General features: G+C 44.7%; 2 protein-coding genes and 1 long non-coding RNA gene across 3 annotated transcripts in view; all 3 read left to right on the top strand.

Annotated features, from left to right (window-relative positions):
- The window catches only part of LOC103327970 (coatomer subunit beta'-1-like), a 50059-nt gene that overhangs the window by 9805 nt on the left and 20457 nt on the right, over window positions 1–19797 (top strand). The window lies entirely within an intron of this gene.
- Window positions 2329–3211, top strand: LOC148917892 (uncharacterized). The gene is made up of 4 exons (XR_016126417.1): window positions 2329–2553; window positions 2668–2706; window positions 2812–2875; window positions 2978–3211. It is a non-coding gene; the product is annotated as an uncharacterized LOC148917892 (long non-coding RNA).
- On the top strand, window positions 4061–6631 carry LOC103327966 (coatomer subunit beta'-1-like). The gene is made up of 10 exons (XM_089050651.1): window positions 4061–4132; window positions 4535–4555; window positions 4659–4720; window positions 4813–4867; window positions 4980–5016; window positions 5098–5423; window positions 5529–5660; window positions 5781–5929; window positions 6051–6119; window positions 6316–6631. The coding sequence occupies exons 1-10, from the start codon at window positions 4130–4132 to the stop codon at window positions 6398–6400; spliced, it is 939 nt and encodes a 312-aa protein (XP_088906777.1). The 5' UTR covers window positions 4061–4129; the 3' UTR covers window positions 6401–6631.

The following is a 19797-nucleotide window of genomic DNA, read 5'->3' as shown; positions in this document are numbered from 1 at the left end:
GACGATGGATGTGTTTTCAGTGAGTCAAGTGCAGGCTCAGTTGAAAATGTGCATGCTGAAATGATGCTCCTCTGTCATGGTGTTAAAACCAGCACAATTTGTACAGGGTTGCGTTTGAAAGCTTGTAAGAAGACGCTCCCAGACCCCTCTACTACTGCAATCTTGGTTGCACAACTTCAATCTGCACCAACCTCAGCCCTGGTACGTACGTTACATGCATATCAAATATCCAAAATCACAAATGGGACTTGAATTTCCATATCCATCTCTTTTATTTTTTAGTGGAGATTATGTTGTTATTAATCCTGTTGATAAAAGTAACGCTGCTGTGCAAACATGAATAGTTTTTCTTTGATAAAAATACTTTGACATTTGTACTAAAGAAATATATATAATTGTTCGGTTTAGTACAAATCGCTAATATGATGTAAAACCCATGAGTCGAATTGATCAACGGTTTGGTTTGGTGTTTGAGCCAAGGTTCACATTTTATTTTTCTTCAGTTTTTCTCGTTTCGGTCCTCCAGTTCAACTGTTTTTTCGCCTACCCCATGTATGTGCATCGCTTGGTTTCATAGGCCTACTAGGATTGAGGCGTTTTGGAATACCAGATTTCCGGAACCGGTGTATTGGTAGCGGATGATTGGTTTTCTTTGCTTTCCCAATTGTCTCCCTTAAATGTTGTGTTCCATCATGTTATGAGTCTTTGCTTTCTCAATTTAAGAAGGGAATGCCGAGTATAGCCGACCGGGTATACTATTCTGAAACATTATACCTTTTATTTAGAGAAAATAGCCCCCTAGCGATTTATATGAGAAAAAGCCAGCCATACTATTTTAAAAAATTATAGCCGTTTTAATAAATTACCGTAGAAAGTCGCACGGCTATACCTATTTTAAAAAATATAAAAACAAATACCCTCCTAGTTGCATTAGTTTATGCTTAGGGGGGTGTATTCAATTGAGATTTTAATATATCGTAATTACATGATTTCAGCTGGATTTGTAATTATATGATTTTATTCATGATTTTAATAGATTGCAATTACATGATTTTACTTATATTTGTATACAAGCTTGAACTCTATCACCCATCATCATTCACCTAAATACATAACCTGAAGGAATATACCCAATTTTTAGGGTTAAACAAAGATGGAGGCACAGTAACCATCAAAGGTTAGTCCAAGGAAAGTACACCAACATCAACAATGTAACTCCCAACATAGCCACACATGGTCAGAATAAATACGTTAAAGAAAACAACACAACTGAGAAACCAACAATAGAAATACAAAAGCATAAGCAGAGGCTAGAAGCTACATCCAAAACCACCAACACCTAATACAAAACAAATAGCACCAGAAATACAAATAAATAAACATACTGAAAACTCCTAGCCCAACCCCATGACTATTCTAGTTTTTTTCAAAGCTTGGACAAAAACTGTGGAGTAAAAAAAACACCTTGCACCTTATCAATGTTTCTTCTAGATTGTAAGGCTTCTTTTTTCTTTTTTTGTTTCGTCCTGGTCCCAAACGTTTTGGGACACGGAATTAGAAAAATATTTAGCCATGTGCGCTGTATGCGCAGCAACTACGCATAAAAATAAAATAAAAAGCCTCTTTGAGGCATTAGATCAAGCAACTTGTGGGTACACCGACAAAGTTGTGGAGGGCTGCAACTCCTTGCGAGAAATGTCTACAATGGCAGGAGATTCTTAAAATTATATAAAAAAATAAAAGTAATAAATATATATATATTTTTTTAAGAAAATGTATCGAAAATATAATTTTGCTCCAAATAAACTTGTCTACAAGGAAAGAAGAGCTATTGGAAAATGCCCATTAGCTCCAGAAGAGGCAATATCGTCTTTCTTGTTAATGTTTCTTTATCGTATCTCTTATGAAAAAGTTTTTTTTTTATGTGCAGTCAAAAGCATACAAAAATAGTGGGAAAAAAAAAGGTATGAGAGCATATATGAAAATCATGCATAGGAAGATGAGATTTGTTATGTGATTTGGTATTTATATCACACACTCAAAAGTCTCACACAATACTTCATTTAATGAAATACCTCAAAATCAGTAAGTTTTTTAATACCACAGTACTTTTTCTTATCTTTTAAGGGGAATGCTAGCAACCTTCTCTCTAACCTTCTCCTTTGGACCTTCTCCATTCTTTGCTTGACACGTGTCACTGTCTTTACACATAAAACAATGCTATTTATTATAGAAAAACCAAAAATTATATTTCCATATTTGCCCTTGAAGCTAAAACGTCTTCTACTTCCTCATATTGTCATTGCCTATCTATTAAATATACTTTTCATCTTTTTTCGTAGGCACAAGCAAATCTTGGACTATCTAATGATGGGATGGAAAGCTCCTTGCCAAGACAGGTGCAATATATCAGTTTTCTTTTGGAATTACCTTTTAGGTGCATATATAACATATACATATGAATGTGTTTTTTTTATGTTATAGGAACAAGCACGCACAAGGAATGATGCTTCTGATAACTACAAGGATACTCATGAATGCTTGCAACAAATAGTAAGTATACCATAGGTGATACACAAATTCTTCTTTTCAGCACTTAATAATCATAACCTTTTATTGAATTTTGTCACTTATGAATAAATCTTGTTTTTCTTTGATATGTTATAGGATGAATATGAGACTCTTGAAGGGCATAATGGAATGAAGGTAAATATGGACTGGATGGTAGTTAATATTGTCATATATGATTTATTTGTGTTCATAACTAATATTTTTGTATTAATTAAGGTGCATATCTACTATATGTAATAGGGAAATTTTAATTTGTGGACCTCAGACATGCATGAATATTTTGCTGGTCAAGCTACACAAGATGGTATTGTTATAAGAACTTTTTATTAATTTATTTATAGAATTTTTATTTATTTATAAGAACTTTGTTTATGCTTGTTTGACCAATTGAATTTTGTGGTAATAGGAACAGTTGATACATATTAGAGAAGATTTGCATATGAAGTCTGGAAAGATGAGAAGTGAAGTCGCATACATTTGAAGAAGAGAAGTGAAGTGAAGTCTGGGAAGATTAATCATCTTTTGTTTCTACTACTACTAGACTCTGGAAATTTTTTGGGAAGACTTTAATATTGTATAAAGATTTCACTATTTGGTGTTTTGTAACCGTTGCTAATATTAAAATGTGTTGTTTTGTTTCTACTCAGATTTGGGGGATATTTTTGTTTATTTAGTAGTATAAGAAATGCAATCAAACCCTTTGTGTTAAAACAAAAAACGAACATTACTTCTTTTTTTATTAAAAAAAAAAACAGACATTTTCTTTAAATAAAATAATAGTAATAAAATAATAAGAAAGTTGTGAATTTTTTTTTGGATAAATTGAATACATTTAATAAGGGTAAACTTGGAAAGTAAAATTTAGCTTGTATAATATATAAATGGCAAGGAGCTTTCCATCCCATCATTAGATAGTCCAAGATTTGCTTGTGCCTACAAAAAAAGATGAAAAGTATATTTAATAGATAGGCAATGACAATATGAGGAAGTAGAAGACGTTTTAGCTTCAAGGGCAAATATGGAAATATAATTTTTGGTTTTTCTATAATAAATAGCATTGTTTTATGTGTAAAGACAGTGACACGTGTCAAGCAAAGAAGGAGAAGGTCCAAAGGAGAAGGTTAGAGAGAAGGTTCTAGCATTCCCCTTATATATAATATACACACTGGTTCCTCCTACCTTTTCACGATAGTGACAAATATAAGGCAGATGCATGCAATTGCGACGTGTTGAAGTTTCAAAAGCTAAGCTTTGTGATGATTTGCCAACCCATATGTTACACGGTCAAAGAAAGGTTATTGAAACTTGATCTGTACCGTCAACTATAATGTATAAAATGAACGGACGGCATCTAAAGCACTTGGTGACAACATAGGGATGTCTTTGACTTGATTCTTCAGCATTGACAAATGAACAGCATTTTCCTTAGCTGGTAATTAAGCTTTTAGAATGCTATGCTATAAAAAGAGGTCATATATCTCATCTTCAATATCGCTCAAGTCATCACAACCGATTTTGCATATTAATCATTTTATATCCTTCCTGCTATTCACCAAAAATGGTGAGTTTATCAGTCATATATTTAGTACTTGTTTTTTGCTCAATTATCTGTCTTAATGTTGTGTTCCATCATGTTATCAGTCTTCCTCTTTAAGTTTTTTTTTATGGGTAGGGAATACTTGAGCCCGTATGTCCCTGTCACGAAAAAAATATTAGAGAAACCACATTTATGTACCATCTTATAACTTCTCTAAGTATGATTTCCATAACATTACGACATCACAAAATATGGCAAAATGGGGTTAGGCTTCACCATTGCCAGACTTGGTAGAAACTATTTATTAGTCTAGACTGTGCATGCGTATTATACTTGAAATTATTGGACTAACACATTTTTGTTTCAATTTTGCAACTGACAAATTTTTACTTGTTGCTTGTTTCTGTATGCTTTGGTGGGAAGCAGCCTCTTTCACTAACTATTGAGGTACGGCTACTCCCTTTTTCTTTTTCTTTTTCTTTTTAAATTTTATGGAAATAAGACGTGTTTCAAGGTTGATTCTAAGCTGTTGTAATAATTTCTGGACCAGAAAGAATTTGCTCAAAACTCAGAAAGGGTTAAATCTGTGGATCAACATCCAACTGAGCCATGGTAATTTTCTACCTTCTTGACAATTCTGTAATGCCTTCTGCATCTCCTAACTTTGATTTTCATATTCTTATCATGTAATGATTTCCATGCAGGATTCTAGTAAGTTTGTATTCAGGAACTGTTTGTATCTGGAACTACCAGTCACAGGTGAGCCATTGTTACTTTCACCATTAATATCAAACTCCTAATTATCCGATTCGGGATTTTCATGCTTTCAATAAATCCTCTGGATGGGGCTAACTTAATTTTACTGGTCCAGACCATGGAGAAGTCCTTCAAGGTCACTGAGTCACCAGGTACAATATTTTCTTTCATTTGTTCTTAATGTTGCCAACTGGTCATGACTTTGTATATAACATCTGTTTTTGCGCTTGCAGTGAGGTCAGCCAAGTTCATAGCACGCGAAAACTGGATTGTCACCGCATCTGATGACAAATATATTCGCGTATACAACTATGATACAGTGGAAAAGATCAAAGAATATGAAGCACACACAGACTTTATCAGGAGTGTTGCTATCCATCCCACTCTACCATATCTATTGTCATGTTCTGATGACAAGGTTATAAAGCTCTGGGATTGGGAGAAGGATTGGTCATGTATTCAGATCTTCAAGGGGCATTCGCACTATGTGATGCAAGTGGCATTTAATCCGAAAGACACCAATACTTTTGCTAGTGCATCGCTTGATGGCGCCATTAAGGTATTGAAGGCACTGTTAATTTGTTGCAAATTACTTAATTGCAATATTTCTGGTGTCATGACCCTTGTGACACTTAAATTTTTACAATGTCCCGTTTCATTGTAGATATGGAACATTGGTTCTCCATCCGCAGAGTTTGCCTTAGATGGCCACTCAAAAGGAGTTAATTGCATTGATTACTTCAGTCGCGGGGATAAACCATATCTATTGAGTGGCTCTGATGACTTTACTGCTAAGGTTTGGGACCAAATGCTGGTTATCAGCTTTCTGTTTAGCTCGATATGTACAGCGTACGATTATGATGTGTATGTGTGTCATACTAATTTGAATTTTATTTGTAAATTTTCTTGGCAACAGGTATGGGACATTGAAACCAAAAGTTGTGTGCAAACTCTAGAAGGTCATGAGCACAATGTAACAGCTGTATGTGTTCATGCTGAGCTTCCCATAATAATTACAGTTTCTGAGGATGGGAACATTCACATATGGAATGCAACCACTTTTAGGTAACTTCTGATCCAAACTACTTACATTACAAATAAAATTGACTCAGTTTTCTGTTTAATTCTTGCTATTGCATCTCTTTCATCAAAACTCATGTTGTAAACGATTCTTCTTCTATCACAGGCTAGAGAACAAATTGAACTATGGTCTTGAAAGAGTATGGGCCATTGGACAGTTGAAAGGATCAAACAAGTAAGTTTCTTTTTTGTTCTTTCTTGTGGGTTAAGATGTGTATCTGAGAGGATGATTTTTCGAGTAACCGTTTGATATAAAGCATGTAAATGTGGCAAAGGACTCGCAATTTGTTGCCCTTAGCTTGTTAGGATTTGTTTTATTTCATTGTTTTACCAGCATATTTATCAAAATATGCTTTCCTTGCTTCCTACAGGGTTGCATTTGGTTTTGACAAAGGAACCATTGTGGTTAAAATGAATGGCTCTCATACTTGGGATTCTGTTGACCTCCAAGCTTAGAAGGAAAGGTTGAAGGAATAAAGACATCGAATGCTGCGCGATTTGTACTGTGTTCTCCGAAGTAATTAGACTAAAGGAATAATTAATTTCACTTAAAACTTGCTGCTCCTGCTTTTACTGTTGTATGATTTGCAGATAAAACTTATCTTTGTGTGTTTTGTAGTATATCCCATGAGGGAACATGTTGTAAGGATCAATCGAAATGGAATGTTATATGTGTTCTTTAACAAATTACACTGGTGCATATAGTAGATTCAGTAAAATACATATATAAACTGCAAATTACCAGTAATAAAACCCTTATGTTCTTCCCAGAAATTAGTTGGTGACTGCTGTTTACTGGTGCTGAATAAATTTGGTGAAAATAATAGAAATCTTGCCATACAAGGAAAAAGACGGAAGGCTAGACAGGACTGTCGGAAATTCCAACCTCAAATCCAAAGGGTCTCAACCAGAAGTTTTAAAGACTAAGATTAGAACTCTCAAATGTATTAAAAGCGAGATCTGCACGAAGAACATACAAGAATGCTCTCTCTTGTCCGCAACATATGTCAAGAGAGGATGCTTAGCGTATGCTAAAGAGAACCAGAAAATGCCATTAATGAAAGCAGACTCTGGTATATTAAATGTCAATCTGTTCTCGCAATAAGATATCTATGTAATTCATAATAAAATCTATGCATGAATTGAATTCATGGTCTGGCTTATTACTCAAGGATCTACAAGTTAATTTCACCTTTTTCTTTTCATGGCTAAGACTGAGGCCTGTAAATTAAAGGATTGTTTTACCTTCTACATGCACCTCAAAATTTCAAGAAAGAAAATCGTCGTGACGATGGATGTGTTTTCAGTGAGTCAAGTGCAGGCTCAGTTGAAAATGTGCATGCTGAAATGATGCTCCTCTGTCATGGTGTTAAAACCAGCACAATTTGTACAGGGTTGCGTTTGAAAGCTTGTAAGAAGACGCTCCCAGACCCCTCTACTACTGCAATCTTGGTTGCACAACTTCAATCTGCACCAACCTCAGCCCTGGTACGTACGTTACATGCATATCAAATATCCAAAATCACAAATGGGACTTGAATTTCCATATCCATCTCTTTTATTTTTTAGTGGAGATTATGTTGTTATTAATCCTGTTGATAAAAGTAACGCTGCTGTGCAAACATGAATAGTTTTTCTTTGATAAAAATACTTTGACATTTGTACTAAAGAAATATATATAATTGTTCGGTTTAGTACAAATCGCTAATATGATGTAAAACCCATGAGTCGAATTGATCAACGGTTTGGTTTGGTGTTTGAGCCAAGGTTCACATTTTATTTTTCTTCAGTTTTTCTCGTTTCGGTCCTCCAGTTCAACTGTTTTTTCGCCTACCCCATGTATGTGCATCGCTTGGTTTCATAGGCCTACTAGGATTGAGGCGTTTTGGAATACCATATCCGGAACCGGAGTATTGGTAGCGGATGATTGGTTTTCTTTGCTTTCCCAATTGTCTCCCTTAAATGTTGTGTTCCATCATGTTATGAGTCTTTGCTTTCTCAATTTAAGAAGGGAATGCCGAGTATAGCCGACCGGGTATACTATTCTGAAAAATACGAGAAATTATAGCCCCGCGGCTATACGATTTATATGAGAAAAAGGGCCAGCCAATACTATTTTTTTTATAAAAAATTACCGTAGGAAAGCCGCACGGCTATCTATTTTACAAAATATAAAATATCCAGCTGTACGATTTTTTTCGAAAAAACCGCAACTATACCTTTTATTTGAAAAGTACCCTCCCAGCGATCCTAGCGATTACCACAGGTCAAAACAAGGATAGCCGCGCGGTCATACTATGTTGAAAAATATCCGAGAGTATAGCCGAACGGCTATACTATTAGAGACCAGCATCTTGGGGCTAACGTGGGATCCGTTCAAGGACCTACTTGGTTTAGCTAAATATCTCATGCGTTCCCCGACTAGAGAAGGTCATTTTTGGAGGATAAACTGTGCGCTTTTCAGGTCGGAAGAACGGGTTTAAAATATATATATATATATTAGCTTGATTTTTATGCAAAAAGGACAAAACGGAATTGGATTTCCACTCATAAGGAAGGAAGGTTGGATACCTTGTATAGCCGTCCGGCTATACCGTTTATTAATTTTTTTTTTTTTTTTTTAAAATAACCCTCCTTGTTGTATTAGTTTATACTTAATTGATATTAGCCTCTCTGTACGTGCTTCCATGTTTGGGAGAGGCTTTTTTTTTAAAAGAAAATTTATTTTATTTTAGAATTAAAAAAGATAATGGATAGTTGTGTTCCATAAACATAAGATTCATTATATGGATTTTTCTTTTAATTTTTTTTTTTGTTAATATGAAAAAGTGTGAATTTACCATATTATCCTCATTTAATTAATAATTTTATTTTCTTAATGTTTGCATTAACCAAAGACATTTTCTGGTATTTTGAATGTTTTACTATTCTTTGCCTTCTGCTTTATATATAATTGATACTAATCTCTCTGCATGCGCTTACGACCTTCAAAAGGCTTTTTTTTTAAAAAAAAATTAAATTTATTTTAGAATTAAAAAAGATAATGGGTAGTTGTGTTCCATAAAAATAGGATCTAATATCTGAATTTTATTTTATTTTTATTTTTTTAAAATATGAAAAAGTGTGAATTTACCGTATTATCCTCTGCCATTTTGAATGTTTCACCATTATCTGCCATTTGCTTTTTATATATGGATTAATTGGCTAGTTTCAACATATCCAAAGCAAATATTGAAGAGAGAAATTTCACAGTAAATCAATATGAAAGTTCAATTTTTTTTTTCTTTTTTTGTGGGAATGTTTGTTTTTGATCTAACTCGTTCTCTTGAGTGAAACTTGTTGGAGGAACAACAATCAATATTATTTTCATAATTTAATTAAACAAAAAATAGAATAATGAAATTAAATATGGTAGTAAATTAAAAACTGAGTGCTCTGGCATATGAAGGCTTGCAGAATTGCAATGTCCTTGGAACAGAATTTCGCCCCTACTCAATGCTTGTAGTTATGTAGACGTTTGCTCCACAAGGACACAACTTGTTGACGTAGAAAAATGGTTCGGCACTTTCCCGCGTAACTTAGTGATTAAGTCTCTTCGGTATCGATGTCCTCGGTAGGGTATGCGATCTGTAAGATAGCAAACACACGGTAAATCCTAGGGCACCGGTGTGGTACCGGCCGAAGGCTCTCCGATGCTTAAGTAAGTACGGATTTAGTAAGATTAAACTGCAGATCAATAGGCAGTGTGCCGTAAGTTCTCATTGATTACCTTCAGGCTGGGATAGGTGTCCTCTTTTATAGGCCTTGGGAGGTGTGCAATTTTCTTAGAGTTTCGATGTGGGACTCTGGGCGTCAATCGTGGAGATGCCACGTGCCAGAGTGGGCAAGGTTGCCCTAATGTTGTGATCGGTAGGTACAGTGTCGAAGGTGAGTGCCGAAGGCACACGTAGCCTCTGGAATAGTCCACGTGGTTGATGTTCATTGGGTGTTCATTTTGGTATAAACAGAGTCCCCAAGTCCCTTGCGAGTCTTGGAAGGGGATTTGAATCGTCCTCGGGAGGAAACATGGCCTTACGTTGGTAACCCGCTGGGAGGGCAAAACCTTGTTCCTTCCGGCATGACTCGAGGTGGACGTTGGCGGTCAGTCGCGTCGATCCGACGGGCGAAGAGGCGTCGGCGCCGACTTCGCGCCTCGCGTGCCGTCGATTCTCCATTGGGTGAGTGACACGTGGCGAAAGTAATGATGACGCGCGCGCATTAATCGCGCCGCTTGGTTTCTCGAGAGTACCGTTGCCAAACACTTCCCTATAAATAGGGATAACCCGGATGCGCGCTTACTTTGCATCTAGCGAAGTGAGAGCTGCATGCGGCGATTTCCGACGAGCTAACGGTAACGGCGATTCCCGGCGATTCGAGCGGTAGGAGGCGATTCCGGCATTGCGAACGGTAGTGAAGCATCCGAAGAGCAGATAGCGCTTATCTCTGGGCACACCCTAAGGTACCGTTCGGCACCCTTCTCTTTACATGCTTTTTAGGGTTACGTCCTTCCTTGGTTCGAACTAGACTGACCATAGGGTTCCATTCGGTAGTCTAGTCGCCATAGGTAGCGATGTAGGAATCGGTAGGATAGCATCCGGCATGAGCCTTAGTTTCCCTTCTTCTGTTTTTGTAGATGTCCGATAGCGAGTCATATTCCGAGCGCGAGCCCAACAGCGTTCGACGAGTCGTCGGACGGTCTTTTGACTCCGACGGTGAAGCGGCAGGGCCGATGCCGGGCGGAGTGATACCGACGTCGGTACTCGGCGAAGGGCCCACTTCATTCCAACACACGGAGTCGGAAGGGCTAATGACCGCCTCCGTCCTATTGTCCATTGTCTCGACGGCCGCCACGTGGGCCTCGGTATGCCCGGGAGGCGGCGGTAGCCGTCGATCGGACACCTCCACTTGGGCGTGGAGAATCGGTAGTCGAGCCGCCATCCGGACCGGTATCGGTGGTGTACCAAGCAACCCTAGGGTGCCCATGGGGTGCCGAAGAAAACCTATTCGGCGAGACTATCCGGGCCGAACAAGATTACCGATCGGAGATTGCCAAGCTTCGCCGAGTACCGCATTCCCGACTGCACGGATGAGATACCGGGCCTTACCGAGTCCCTTAGCGCGCCGGCGGCGAAGTAGTTTCTTTACCGATGTCCTTGTGCAAGGCGTTGGTTGCTGCCGGCGGTGCAGAGGATCCTAGCCCAGATCGGCTATGCCCGGGGCAATTCAACCCCAACCGGGTGGCTCTCATGGGAGTCATAACGGCCTTGGCATGGTGGCGAAGGGCCCCTCCTATGAGCGATTCTCCTATCTGCAGCGTTACCAAGTCCAAGTGTGCCGATCACGGCGGGTGGGTGCAGCGAACGCCTCAAGGCTACCGATCGAGGCCCGCCGTCGATTGGGTACCGACTTCACGAAGTCATGGAGAAATCGGCGGGTGCTCCTCTCGGCGATTGGGAGTCGCCGGGACACCTGTCCGATTTCGCATTCCCACAACTTTCCAAATGGCGGTAGGACCACGTACCGTTCAGTACCTTCTTCGAGTTATCATCTCACCGTAAACGTTTCCTCTTTTCTTTTGTAGGTAATTTGAAGCACCGATCGCAACACAGCCGAGATTCGGCAGGTGGAGAGAGTGAGGAGGAAAGTCCCTGCCGAGGAGAGAGTGTATCCGCATTCCTCTTCACCAACAATCTGATCCGGGCCCAACGATCGATCCTGCGAGAGTAAGTACACCGTAATTTACAAATCGTTCCTTTTTGTTGTTGCGGGTCTTACGAACCCTTTTCTCGCAGATGACGGAGGACCGAGAGCTGCCGAGGCTAAGAGGATGAACGAGTCCTCCAAAGCGGCGTCTTATGATGGGCTTCGGGAAGAAGAAGAAAACCCCCGCAGGCTCGGCACCGGTGGACCCAGAGGACGGACACCGGCCGACCGCCTCCGTGAGCTTAACGCCGAATCGGCGCAAACGAGCGGCAGCGGCGACCCTTCTCCCGCCGAGGCGCCATTACCGAAGGGCTCTCCCGGCGGCGGCAAGCGGCCCTTCACCGTCGATCTAGACGCCGAACCGCCCCAAAAGCGCGGACGGCGGCCGAGCCAACTCGGGCTATCTTTGCCGCTGAAAATGGCGAGAGCACGCGATCCGTCACCTGGCCGTCCGTCGAAGACGGTCCGATTCGCGAACCACATGATCCTTGGCTCGCAAATGGAGCCGGCGAGATCGAGAGCTGCCGAAGAGGCTCGCTTCGGGAGGAGGCGGGTCGCGTCTTCCGTCTTGGCGTCGGTAAGTCCGAACACCGAGTCCAGTTACCGATCGTATTTGTATCTTCGCTAACGTGCTCGTTGTTCTGCAGCCGATGGACATGTGGCTATGCATGAAGCGGGCCATCAATGCCTCGAGAAAGCGAAGAAGGCCTCACGACGCGGCAGGCTGTGGTTGCGAGGCCGGCAAGGCTATCCAGGACCATGCGAACTGGTGAAGGATTTGCAGCCGACGGCAGTCAAGGTGTATGAGGCCAAGTTCGCGATCCGTGCCCGCCTTGGAGTCGGCACAGCGTCGGCTAAGGAGGCCCGGAGGCAAAGGATGCCGTTGCGGTGGCTCTGGAGGAATCGGAGCGTGCCAAAGCATCGGAGATTGAGGCTGCCGTCCAGGAGGCCATTCGAAGTATCGCCACTCTACCGAATTCTCTACCTTGCTCGACAAGGAGGTGGGCTCGGAGATGGTGGATCTCATCTATCGATTCAAGCGGTACAATCCTGGGACGAAGCTCAATCTGAATTTTATTGCCGATCCTCCTCCCTTCCCAAGGCGTCACAGAAGAAATGATCGAAGAATACGAGGGGGAGGACGCCTCGGAAGAGCCTCAAGCTGCTGGTGCCGAAGGGGCGAATGCCGAGGACCCGTCGTCCTGAACCTTTCTTCCTTAATGTAACTTTGATTTCCTGTACCTTTGGTAATTTTGTACTAACTCTGATGCCGTTGGCATCTCTTGTTTTGGATAATTAATGCCGTAGGCATTTTTCATTTAAAGTTCATGTTGTCATTTTAAGGTCTTTGCATCTTATTTTTGAATCGGTAGCGTATTTAGGAAATTTTTCTGTTTAACGCCAAAAGTTTTTAAACAAAGGTCACTTGCCGTTGGCCAGTGACTTTTCCTTTTACGCAGGGGGTTCCGATTGTATAGCAATGGCAAGTAATTGCCGAAAGCCTATAACGTCCAGCAAAGTTTACCAAGTTGTCTTTTAATCGGTAGGATAATGGCGATGCCAAAATGCGTAGTTAGCTGCGACCGATGGTCCCTACCGTACCCTTTTTTTTGAACAAAAAATGGATAGATTTGAAAGATATAACAAAGGTGCCGAATACGTGAGCCGAAGGCCCTTTTTATTGATAAACTGCCGAAGGCGGATTACAATTATGAGCGCGTTTTACAGTATAGAACCCGCCGTTGGCTTGGTAACGCTATAATGCCGAAAGCTGTGCTTGTAGAGATGCCGAAGGCTTTTGTGATACCTCCGTGACCCTGCCGTAGGCATGGTGACTTCATTTGAAGTAGTACTTCAAATGCTCTACGTTCCAAGGGTGACCGAGGATCTTTCCATTGGAGTCTCTGAGTCGGTAAGTCCCCGATCACCTGGATACCAATGATCTCGTAGGGTCCCTCCCGGGAAGGTCCGAGGGTTCCTTCCGTGGGATTCTTGGTTGCCAGGAGACTTTCCGCATGACCCGCCTCCGATTCGGAAAGTGCGGATCTGACCCGAGTCATAGTACCAGAGACGCGTTGTTTGTAAGCGTTGCCCGAAGGTTGGCTTGTGCTCGGCACTCTTCGAGTAAGTCGAGGCTCGAGCCGCTTCCTCATTTGCCTTGGCGCCGAAGGTTTCCGTTCGTGGGAGGGCTCTCCGATCTCTACCTGGGACTATCGCCTCGAACCGAAAGCCATGGAGAATGGTGTTTCCCAGTTGCCGCTCGGTAAGATGTCCGTATGGCCCATGGCGCCCGAAGCTTTTCCGCCATGCCCTTTGGCTTTGTCAAGCTGCCGTTTCAACAGCCTTCTGACAATTTTGTTCATGGCTTCGACCTGTCCGATTCGATTGGGGTGCGTGGCGAAGCAAAGAACAAAGTTGATCTTGAGTCGCTTGCGAATTGCTCAAGACTTCGAATCAAACCGCCTGCCGTTATCCGTGACGATGGCGTAGGGATGCCGAATCGGCAAAGCAAATATTCGTCCAGACGAAATCCTCGACCCGCTGCCGTTATGGTTGCCAAGGCCTTGGCTTCTACCCATTTGGTGAAGTAGTCTCACGGCAACGACAACAGATTTGACTCGACCCTTGCCCTCCGCATCGGACCTATTAGATCCGGTCCCCATTGGGCGAACGGCCATGGGCTCACGATCGGTGAGTGGCTCGGCAGAATATGAGGGACACTACCGAACCGCTGGCATTTGTCACACCTCTTGACTAGTGTGTTCGTGATCCGTGCGAGTCGGCCGTAAGTAACCTGCCGGAAGACCTTGTGTGCGAGTGATCGGGACCCGAAATGGTCACCGCAGATTCGCGTGGACCTCCCGAAGGATGTAGTCCCCTTGCTCCTTGGTCGTGCACTTCAAGCACGGCCGTGTAGCCCCGTTTGTAACATCGTTGATGACCGTGTATCTTGCCGATCGGTAGCGGAGTTTCCGAGCTTGGGATTTGTCGGTAGGGAGGGTTCCGGCTTTCGATAGGCATAGATTGGAGACATCCATGTTTCCTCGTCGAACGGTACATACCTCGGCGGTTGTACTTGGTTGGGTTAATATCTCGACCTGTACCTTCCTTCCGATCTTGTCATTTATTGCCGGCCAACCGCGAGTGCGTCGGCATGGCTATTTTCCGACCGGGATCCTGCCAGATCTCATAGGCTTGAATTTCAGAGCGGCCGGTGGGCTGCCGATAGGTGACATGGAGGCATCTTTTGCTGCGGTCCGCCGTTATCCGATTTACTATGAGCCGGGAGTCGCTGTGAATGCTTGATCGCCTCGCGCTCATGCTCGGCTAGCCAAGGCCAGCCAGAGGGCCTCATATTCGCCTCGTTATTGGAGGTTCGGAAGTTGAATCGAAGGCGGCGCTCGATTTTGCTACCGTCGGGTGGTTAACACTAAGCGGCACCACCTTTGCCGTTTGCCGAGCCGCCCACGCGGATCCGAGAGGAGTGGACGTGTCGAACGCTCAAGATCCATTTTTTCTGGTTCGGCAGTACAGCGATGACTGCTCGATAAAGCGGGAGTGTGAGTTCGAGATGAAATCGGCAAGCGGCACGGCCTTTTCTGCAGGCCTTGGCTTGAATCAGATGTCAAACTCTCCCAACTCGACGCCCATTTGACCAATCGCCGGATGTTTCCGGCTTTGGAGCACTCGCCGAATGGGCTGGTTCGCCGTAATCGTGACTTCGTGAGCACGGAAGTAAGGGCGAAGTCTTCGTGCCGAGAAGACCAGGGCGTGCTAGCCGCTCTAAGGGTGGGTACAAGTTCTGCGCCTCTGGAGCGCCTTGCGACATAAAGATAGGTAGCTCCGCTTCTCGCTTCCTTATCGACCGAGCCGACGGCGGTGTTGGATACCGAAAGGTACGAGTAGTACCTCGCCTGGCAAAGTGGTTTTGATAACAGTGGTGCTTGGCTCATGTAGTTCTTCAAGTTTTGAAATGCTTGGTCGCATTCGGGAGTCCATGTTATATGATGTTTGCCCCCTTTCAAAGCTTTGAAGAACGGTACGCATTTATCGGTAGCCTTGGAGATGAAGCGTGTCGCAGCGACACGTCCGTAAGGCTCAATGTCGCTGCCTTTGGGGTCTCCATGTCGATTATGGCTTTTATTTTCTCGGGATTGGCCTCGATTCCCCTTTGACTGATCATGAAACCGAGAAACTTTCCGGAAGATACACCAAGGCGCTTCGCCGGGTTCAGCCTCATTCGGTAGTCCTTAGAATACCGAACATGAGGGCCAAGTTTTCCAGTGATCCCCTGCCGTTCGGCTCTTTACCAACATGTCGTCAACATAAACCTCCATGATGCCGCCGATGTATTTAGCGAAGATCCGGTTGACAAGCCGCTGGTAAGTTGCCCCCGCGTTCTTCAGGCCGAAGGGCATGACATTGTAGCAAGATACAAACCGCGATCCGTGATGAATGCCGTATGCTCTCTATCGGCAGGTCCATGAAGATCCGGTTGTATCACGAATACGCGTCCATGAAGCCGAGCAGCTCGTGTCGGCGGTGGCATCGACGAGCCGGGTCGATCCTCGTAGGGAAAGCTGTCTTCGGACAAGCCTTATTCAGTCGGTATAATCCGACACATTCGCCATCCTCCTCGCTCAACCATGACCGAAGTTGGCAGCCAAACAGGTACGTAGCTTCACGATAAAGCCGATGGCTTTGAGCTTGTCAACTCGGCTCAGACGCTTCATACCGCTCGCATCGTGCGATCGGCGCTTTTGCTCGGTTTGTGGGCGGGAGATCGAGCTTGTGGTCGATGGCGTCGGGTGATATGCCGGGCATGTCGCCATAAGACCAGCGAAGACCTCCGCATGCTGCCGCAAGAAGTCGATGAACCGCCGAGGTCGGGGTCCGATTGGTGCCAATCTTTACCCACCGATCGGGAATTCCTTGTTCAGATTATGGTCTCGACTCCTCGGCCGGTGTGCCATTGGCGTTGGGTTTTCCTCCCGGGTCGCCGATGGGCTCGTTACGCTCGTAGTCCCCGCAAGGTCATGGCTTCCATCGGCGGTTTGTTGGCTACCGACTTAAGTGCCGTGGCATAGCACGTCCGCGTTGCCGATCTCCCGGATGGCTCCCCGCGTGTTGGGAACTTCATGGCAACATGTGTGTGGATAGGTGGGCTTTGATCTGGTGAGTGTCGCTTGCCCTATGATGACGTTGTATCTGTTGGGCAATCAACAATGAGGAATTGGTCGTAGGTCATGGTCTTCTTGGGGGCCACGCCGAAGGCAATGGGTAAACCGATGCTACCGGATCGTTGTACAGATCCCGCAGAAGCCGAGTAGAGGCGTGATTTGCCGATTGACCATGCTATCCGCAATCCCCAATCCTTTGAACGCATCGGAAAAGATTACGCTCACCGAGCCGGTGTCAATCAAGACCGACCCACGTCGTAATCGCGATCTCGGCCCGAATGATCATTGGGTCGTCGTGGGGTAGATGATCCCCTCCTCCTCTTCTTCATGAACGTGATGGGCTCCCATCCCACCTTTGACAACTTTCGGCACCGATCCTCCGCTATGCCGAAGACCGAGGGCAATGGGCGGCGCGCACATACCGCTTTGCCGAGCGCAGAGGGTCCCGCCGGTGGGGCCACCGTGATCGTGTTGATCATGTTGATCGCCGATTCGCGTTGCGCGGGCCCGTGGCGGTCCGCAAGGTATCGATCCAACTTCCTTCCCGAATCAGCGCCGACAATTTTCCTCAGCCGATGCGTCTTGGTATTGTGGTTTCGCCGGTGATATCGGCAGAACTTGCCGATCCCGATTATCCCGCCGATTGGGCTTCCGCTGGTCGGCCGGGATCTGGTCATGTCGCTCATTAGAACGGTCTCGCACGCCGTGTTCAGCAGGTGAAGACTTCGAGCACGATCGTGATTCGTAGGGTGCCCGGTGGTCGCTACGACCGCATTTCCCACGCCCTTTCTTTGAGTTTCCGACGGTTATCCCTGCCGCCCTTCCGCTTGTGTCCTGCCGATGGTTCGCCGGTTCGGCCCGATAACTTTGGCCGCCGATTCCTCCTTCCGAGCCGAAGCGCCCGGGTTTGGAGTTGAAGTATTCGCCTTCGCATGGACCGCCGCTGCTTCATTAGTTCGTCATCGCGCGCCACTTGCTACCGTGCACGAGGTACCGGAAGTGAGAGGACCGTAGGCCACTCTTGAAGGCGCCGTAGGCTGCCCTATCGTCCGTTCGGGACACCTCGAGTACTCGTGGCGAAGCGACGTATTCCGTAGGGCTCGCCTTCCTTTGCCGAATCGTATGCGGATCGCCGGCAGAGTACAAACGTCCGTCTGGATCGCGAAGTGGTTGAGGAAAATCTGCTTGATTCGTCAAAGGAGTGTACCGTCCTCGCTCGAGACGCAGTAGAACCGTTCAGGCGGCCGTAAGGGATGAGGGAAACAGAGACATTGTCCTCGTCGCGAGGCCCTTGCACCCAAGCCGATTGAAGGAGTGGAGGTGCGTCAAAGGGTCCTCCACACCGTATAGAAGGGTATGCAGCGGCTGCACTCTCCTGTCCGGACCTCTTGATGCGCTCATTAAATGGTCCCGCCGAAGTTTTCTCACCGGGACCGAGATCGGGTTCGGTCTTCCTCCATCTTCGATTCTTTGGAAAAGTAATCGGATGGCGGGTCTCGGCCGGGACGTCCTCGGAACCAAAGTCTTGGAAGTTTTCCTCGGACTTGGTGATCTCGCCGAGTACTCGGGAGCTTCAACGGTAGCTCGATTCGGTGTCCCCGGTGGGGATGTACTCATCATCGGACTCTGCGCCAATCCAAACCCCGAGCCCTCCGAAGGGGTGATTTATCCCCAAGACCTCATCCGAATCCTCAAATTGGCGTTTAGTCCGATTGGGGACCTATGCCGTTCGGCATCCCTCTTGTCGTTGATCCGATGACGACAATCGGTGTATACCTTCTTCGGTATGTGCGGTTGGTCCCGGGTGCCGGGACTACTACCGCTTGGAAGGCGCAGCGTTGCCTTTGCCCCTGTTTTCCCTTCCCCGCGACCGGCGGTCTCGACTGGGAAGATTCGGTGGTCCGAGCGGCGCTTCTGGCGATTAAGCAATGGGTTTCGCCCACTTTGGACGAGAGGAGATTGTTACGCTCTTGAGTTTAGCCATCTCCTTTCGGAGGAGGTCATCCGAGCTGAAGCCCGCTCGGCCGTGGTCCGAAGCGCCGTGGATTACCGAAGGGAGTGCTAGTGCAGTGCGGGCTTGCTCCACTTGGCATACCATACGGTAATCCATCTTCTGATAGGAACTGTGGTCCTGAAGTGGTTCCCATTTGTTTTGTTTAGGAATTGTAGGTTTGATTATATCGATTCCCCGACGGCGTAAGCTGCGTAGAAAAATGGTTCGCACTTTCCCGCGTAACTTAGTGATTAAGTCTCTTCGGTATCTGATGTCCTCGGTAGGGTATGCGATCTGTAAGATAGCAAACACACGGTAAATCCTAGGGCACCGGTGTGGTACCGGCCGAAGGCTCTCCGATGCTTAAGTAAACGGATTTAGTAAGATTAAACTGCAGATCAATAGGCAGTGTGCCGTAAGTTCTCATTGATTACCTTCAGGCTGGGATAGGTGTCCTCTTTTATAGGCCTTGGGAGGTGTGCAATTTGCTTAGAGTTTCGATGTGGGACTCTGGGCGTCAATCGTGGAGATGCCACGTGCCAGAGTGGGCAAGATTGCCCTAATGTTGTGATCGGTAGGTACAGTGCCGAAGGTGAGTGCCGAAGGCACACGTAGCCCTGGAATAGTCCACGTGGTTGATGTTCATTGGGTGTTCATTTTGGTATAAACACAACTATCTAAATCAAAATCCTAGCACTAGGGCTTTAATTTATGACAAAATTTGTGTGTTTATCTCTTCCTAACCTCAATTTCAAATTCATTATTACAACTTCTTTTGGTTTAGATTATTATTAATATGGAACTCAATATCATAAGTACATGTATATGTGTACAATATGATAAGGAAATTAATGTTCGCACTTCCAGTTTGTATACCTAATTCTCAGGCCCCTAATTTTACACATCCCTATATATTACATATATATTAATTCTGCTTT

Source organism: Prunus mume, linkage group LG4, assembly GCF_029339155.1.
Source record: "Prunus mume cultivar Tortuosa linkage group LG4, ASM2933915v1, whole genome shotgun sequence".
In the NCBI taxonomy this organism is placed as follows: domain Eukaryota; kingdom Viridiplantae; phylum Streptophyta; class Magnoliopsida; order Rosales; family Rosaceae; genus Prunus; species Prunus mume.
The sequence above is the reverse complement of the archived record's forward strand: the minus strand, read 5'-3'. Positions and strand labels throughout refer to the sequence as shown.

Bases quoted from the DNA above. Each gene is read 5' to 3' on its own strand.
- LOC103327966 (XM_089050651.1), top strand. The intron at 5,017-5,097 runs GTACAATATTTT...TTGCGCTTGCAG, and splicing joins CAAGGTCACTGAGTCACCAG to TGAGGTCAGCCAAGTTCATA. The intron at 6,120-6,315 runs GTAAGTTTCTTT...TGCTTCCTACAG, and splicing joins CAGTTGAAAGGATCAAACAA to GGTTGCATTTGGTTTTGACA.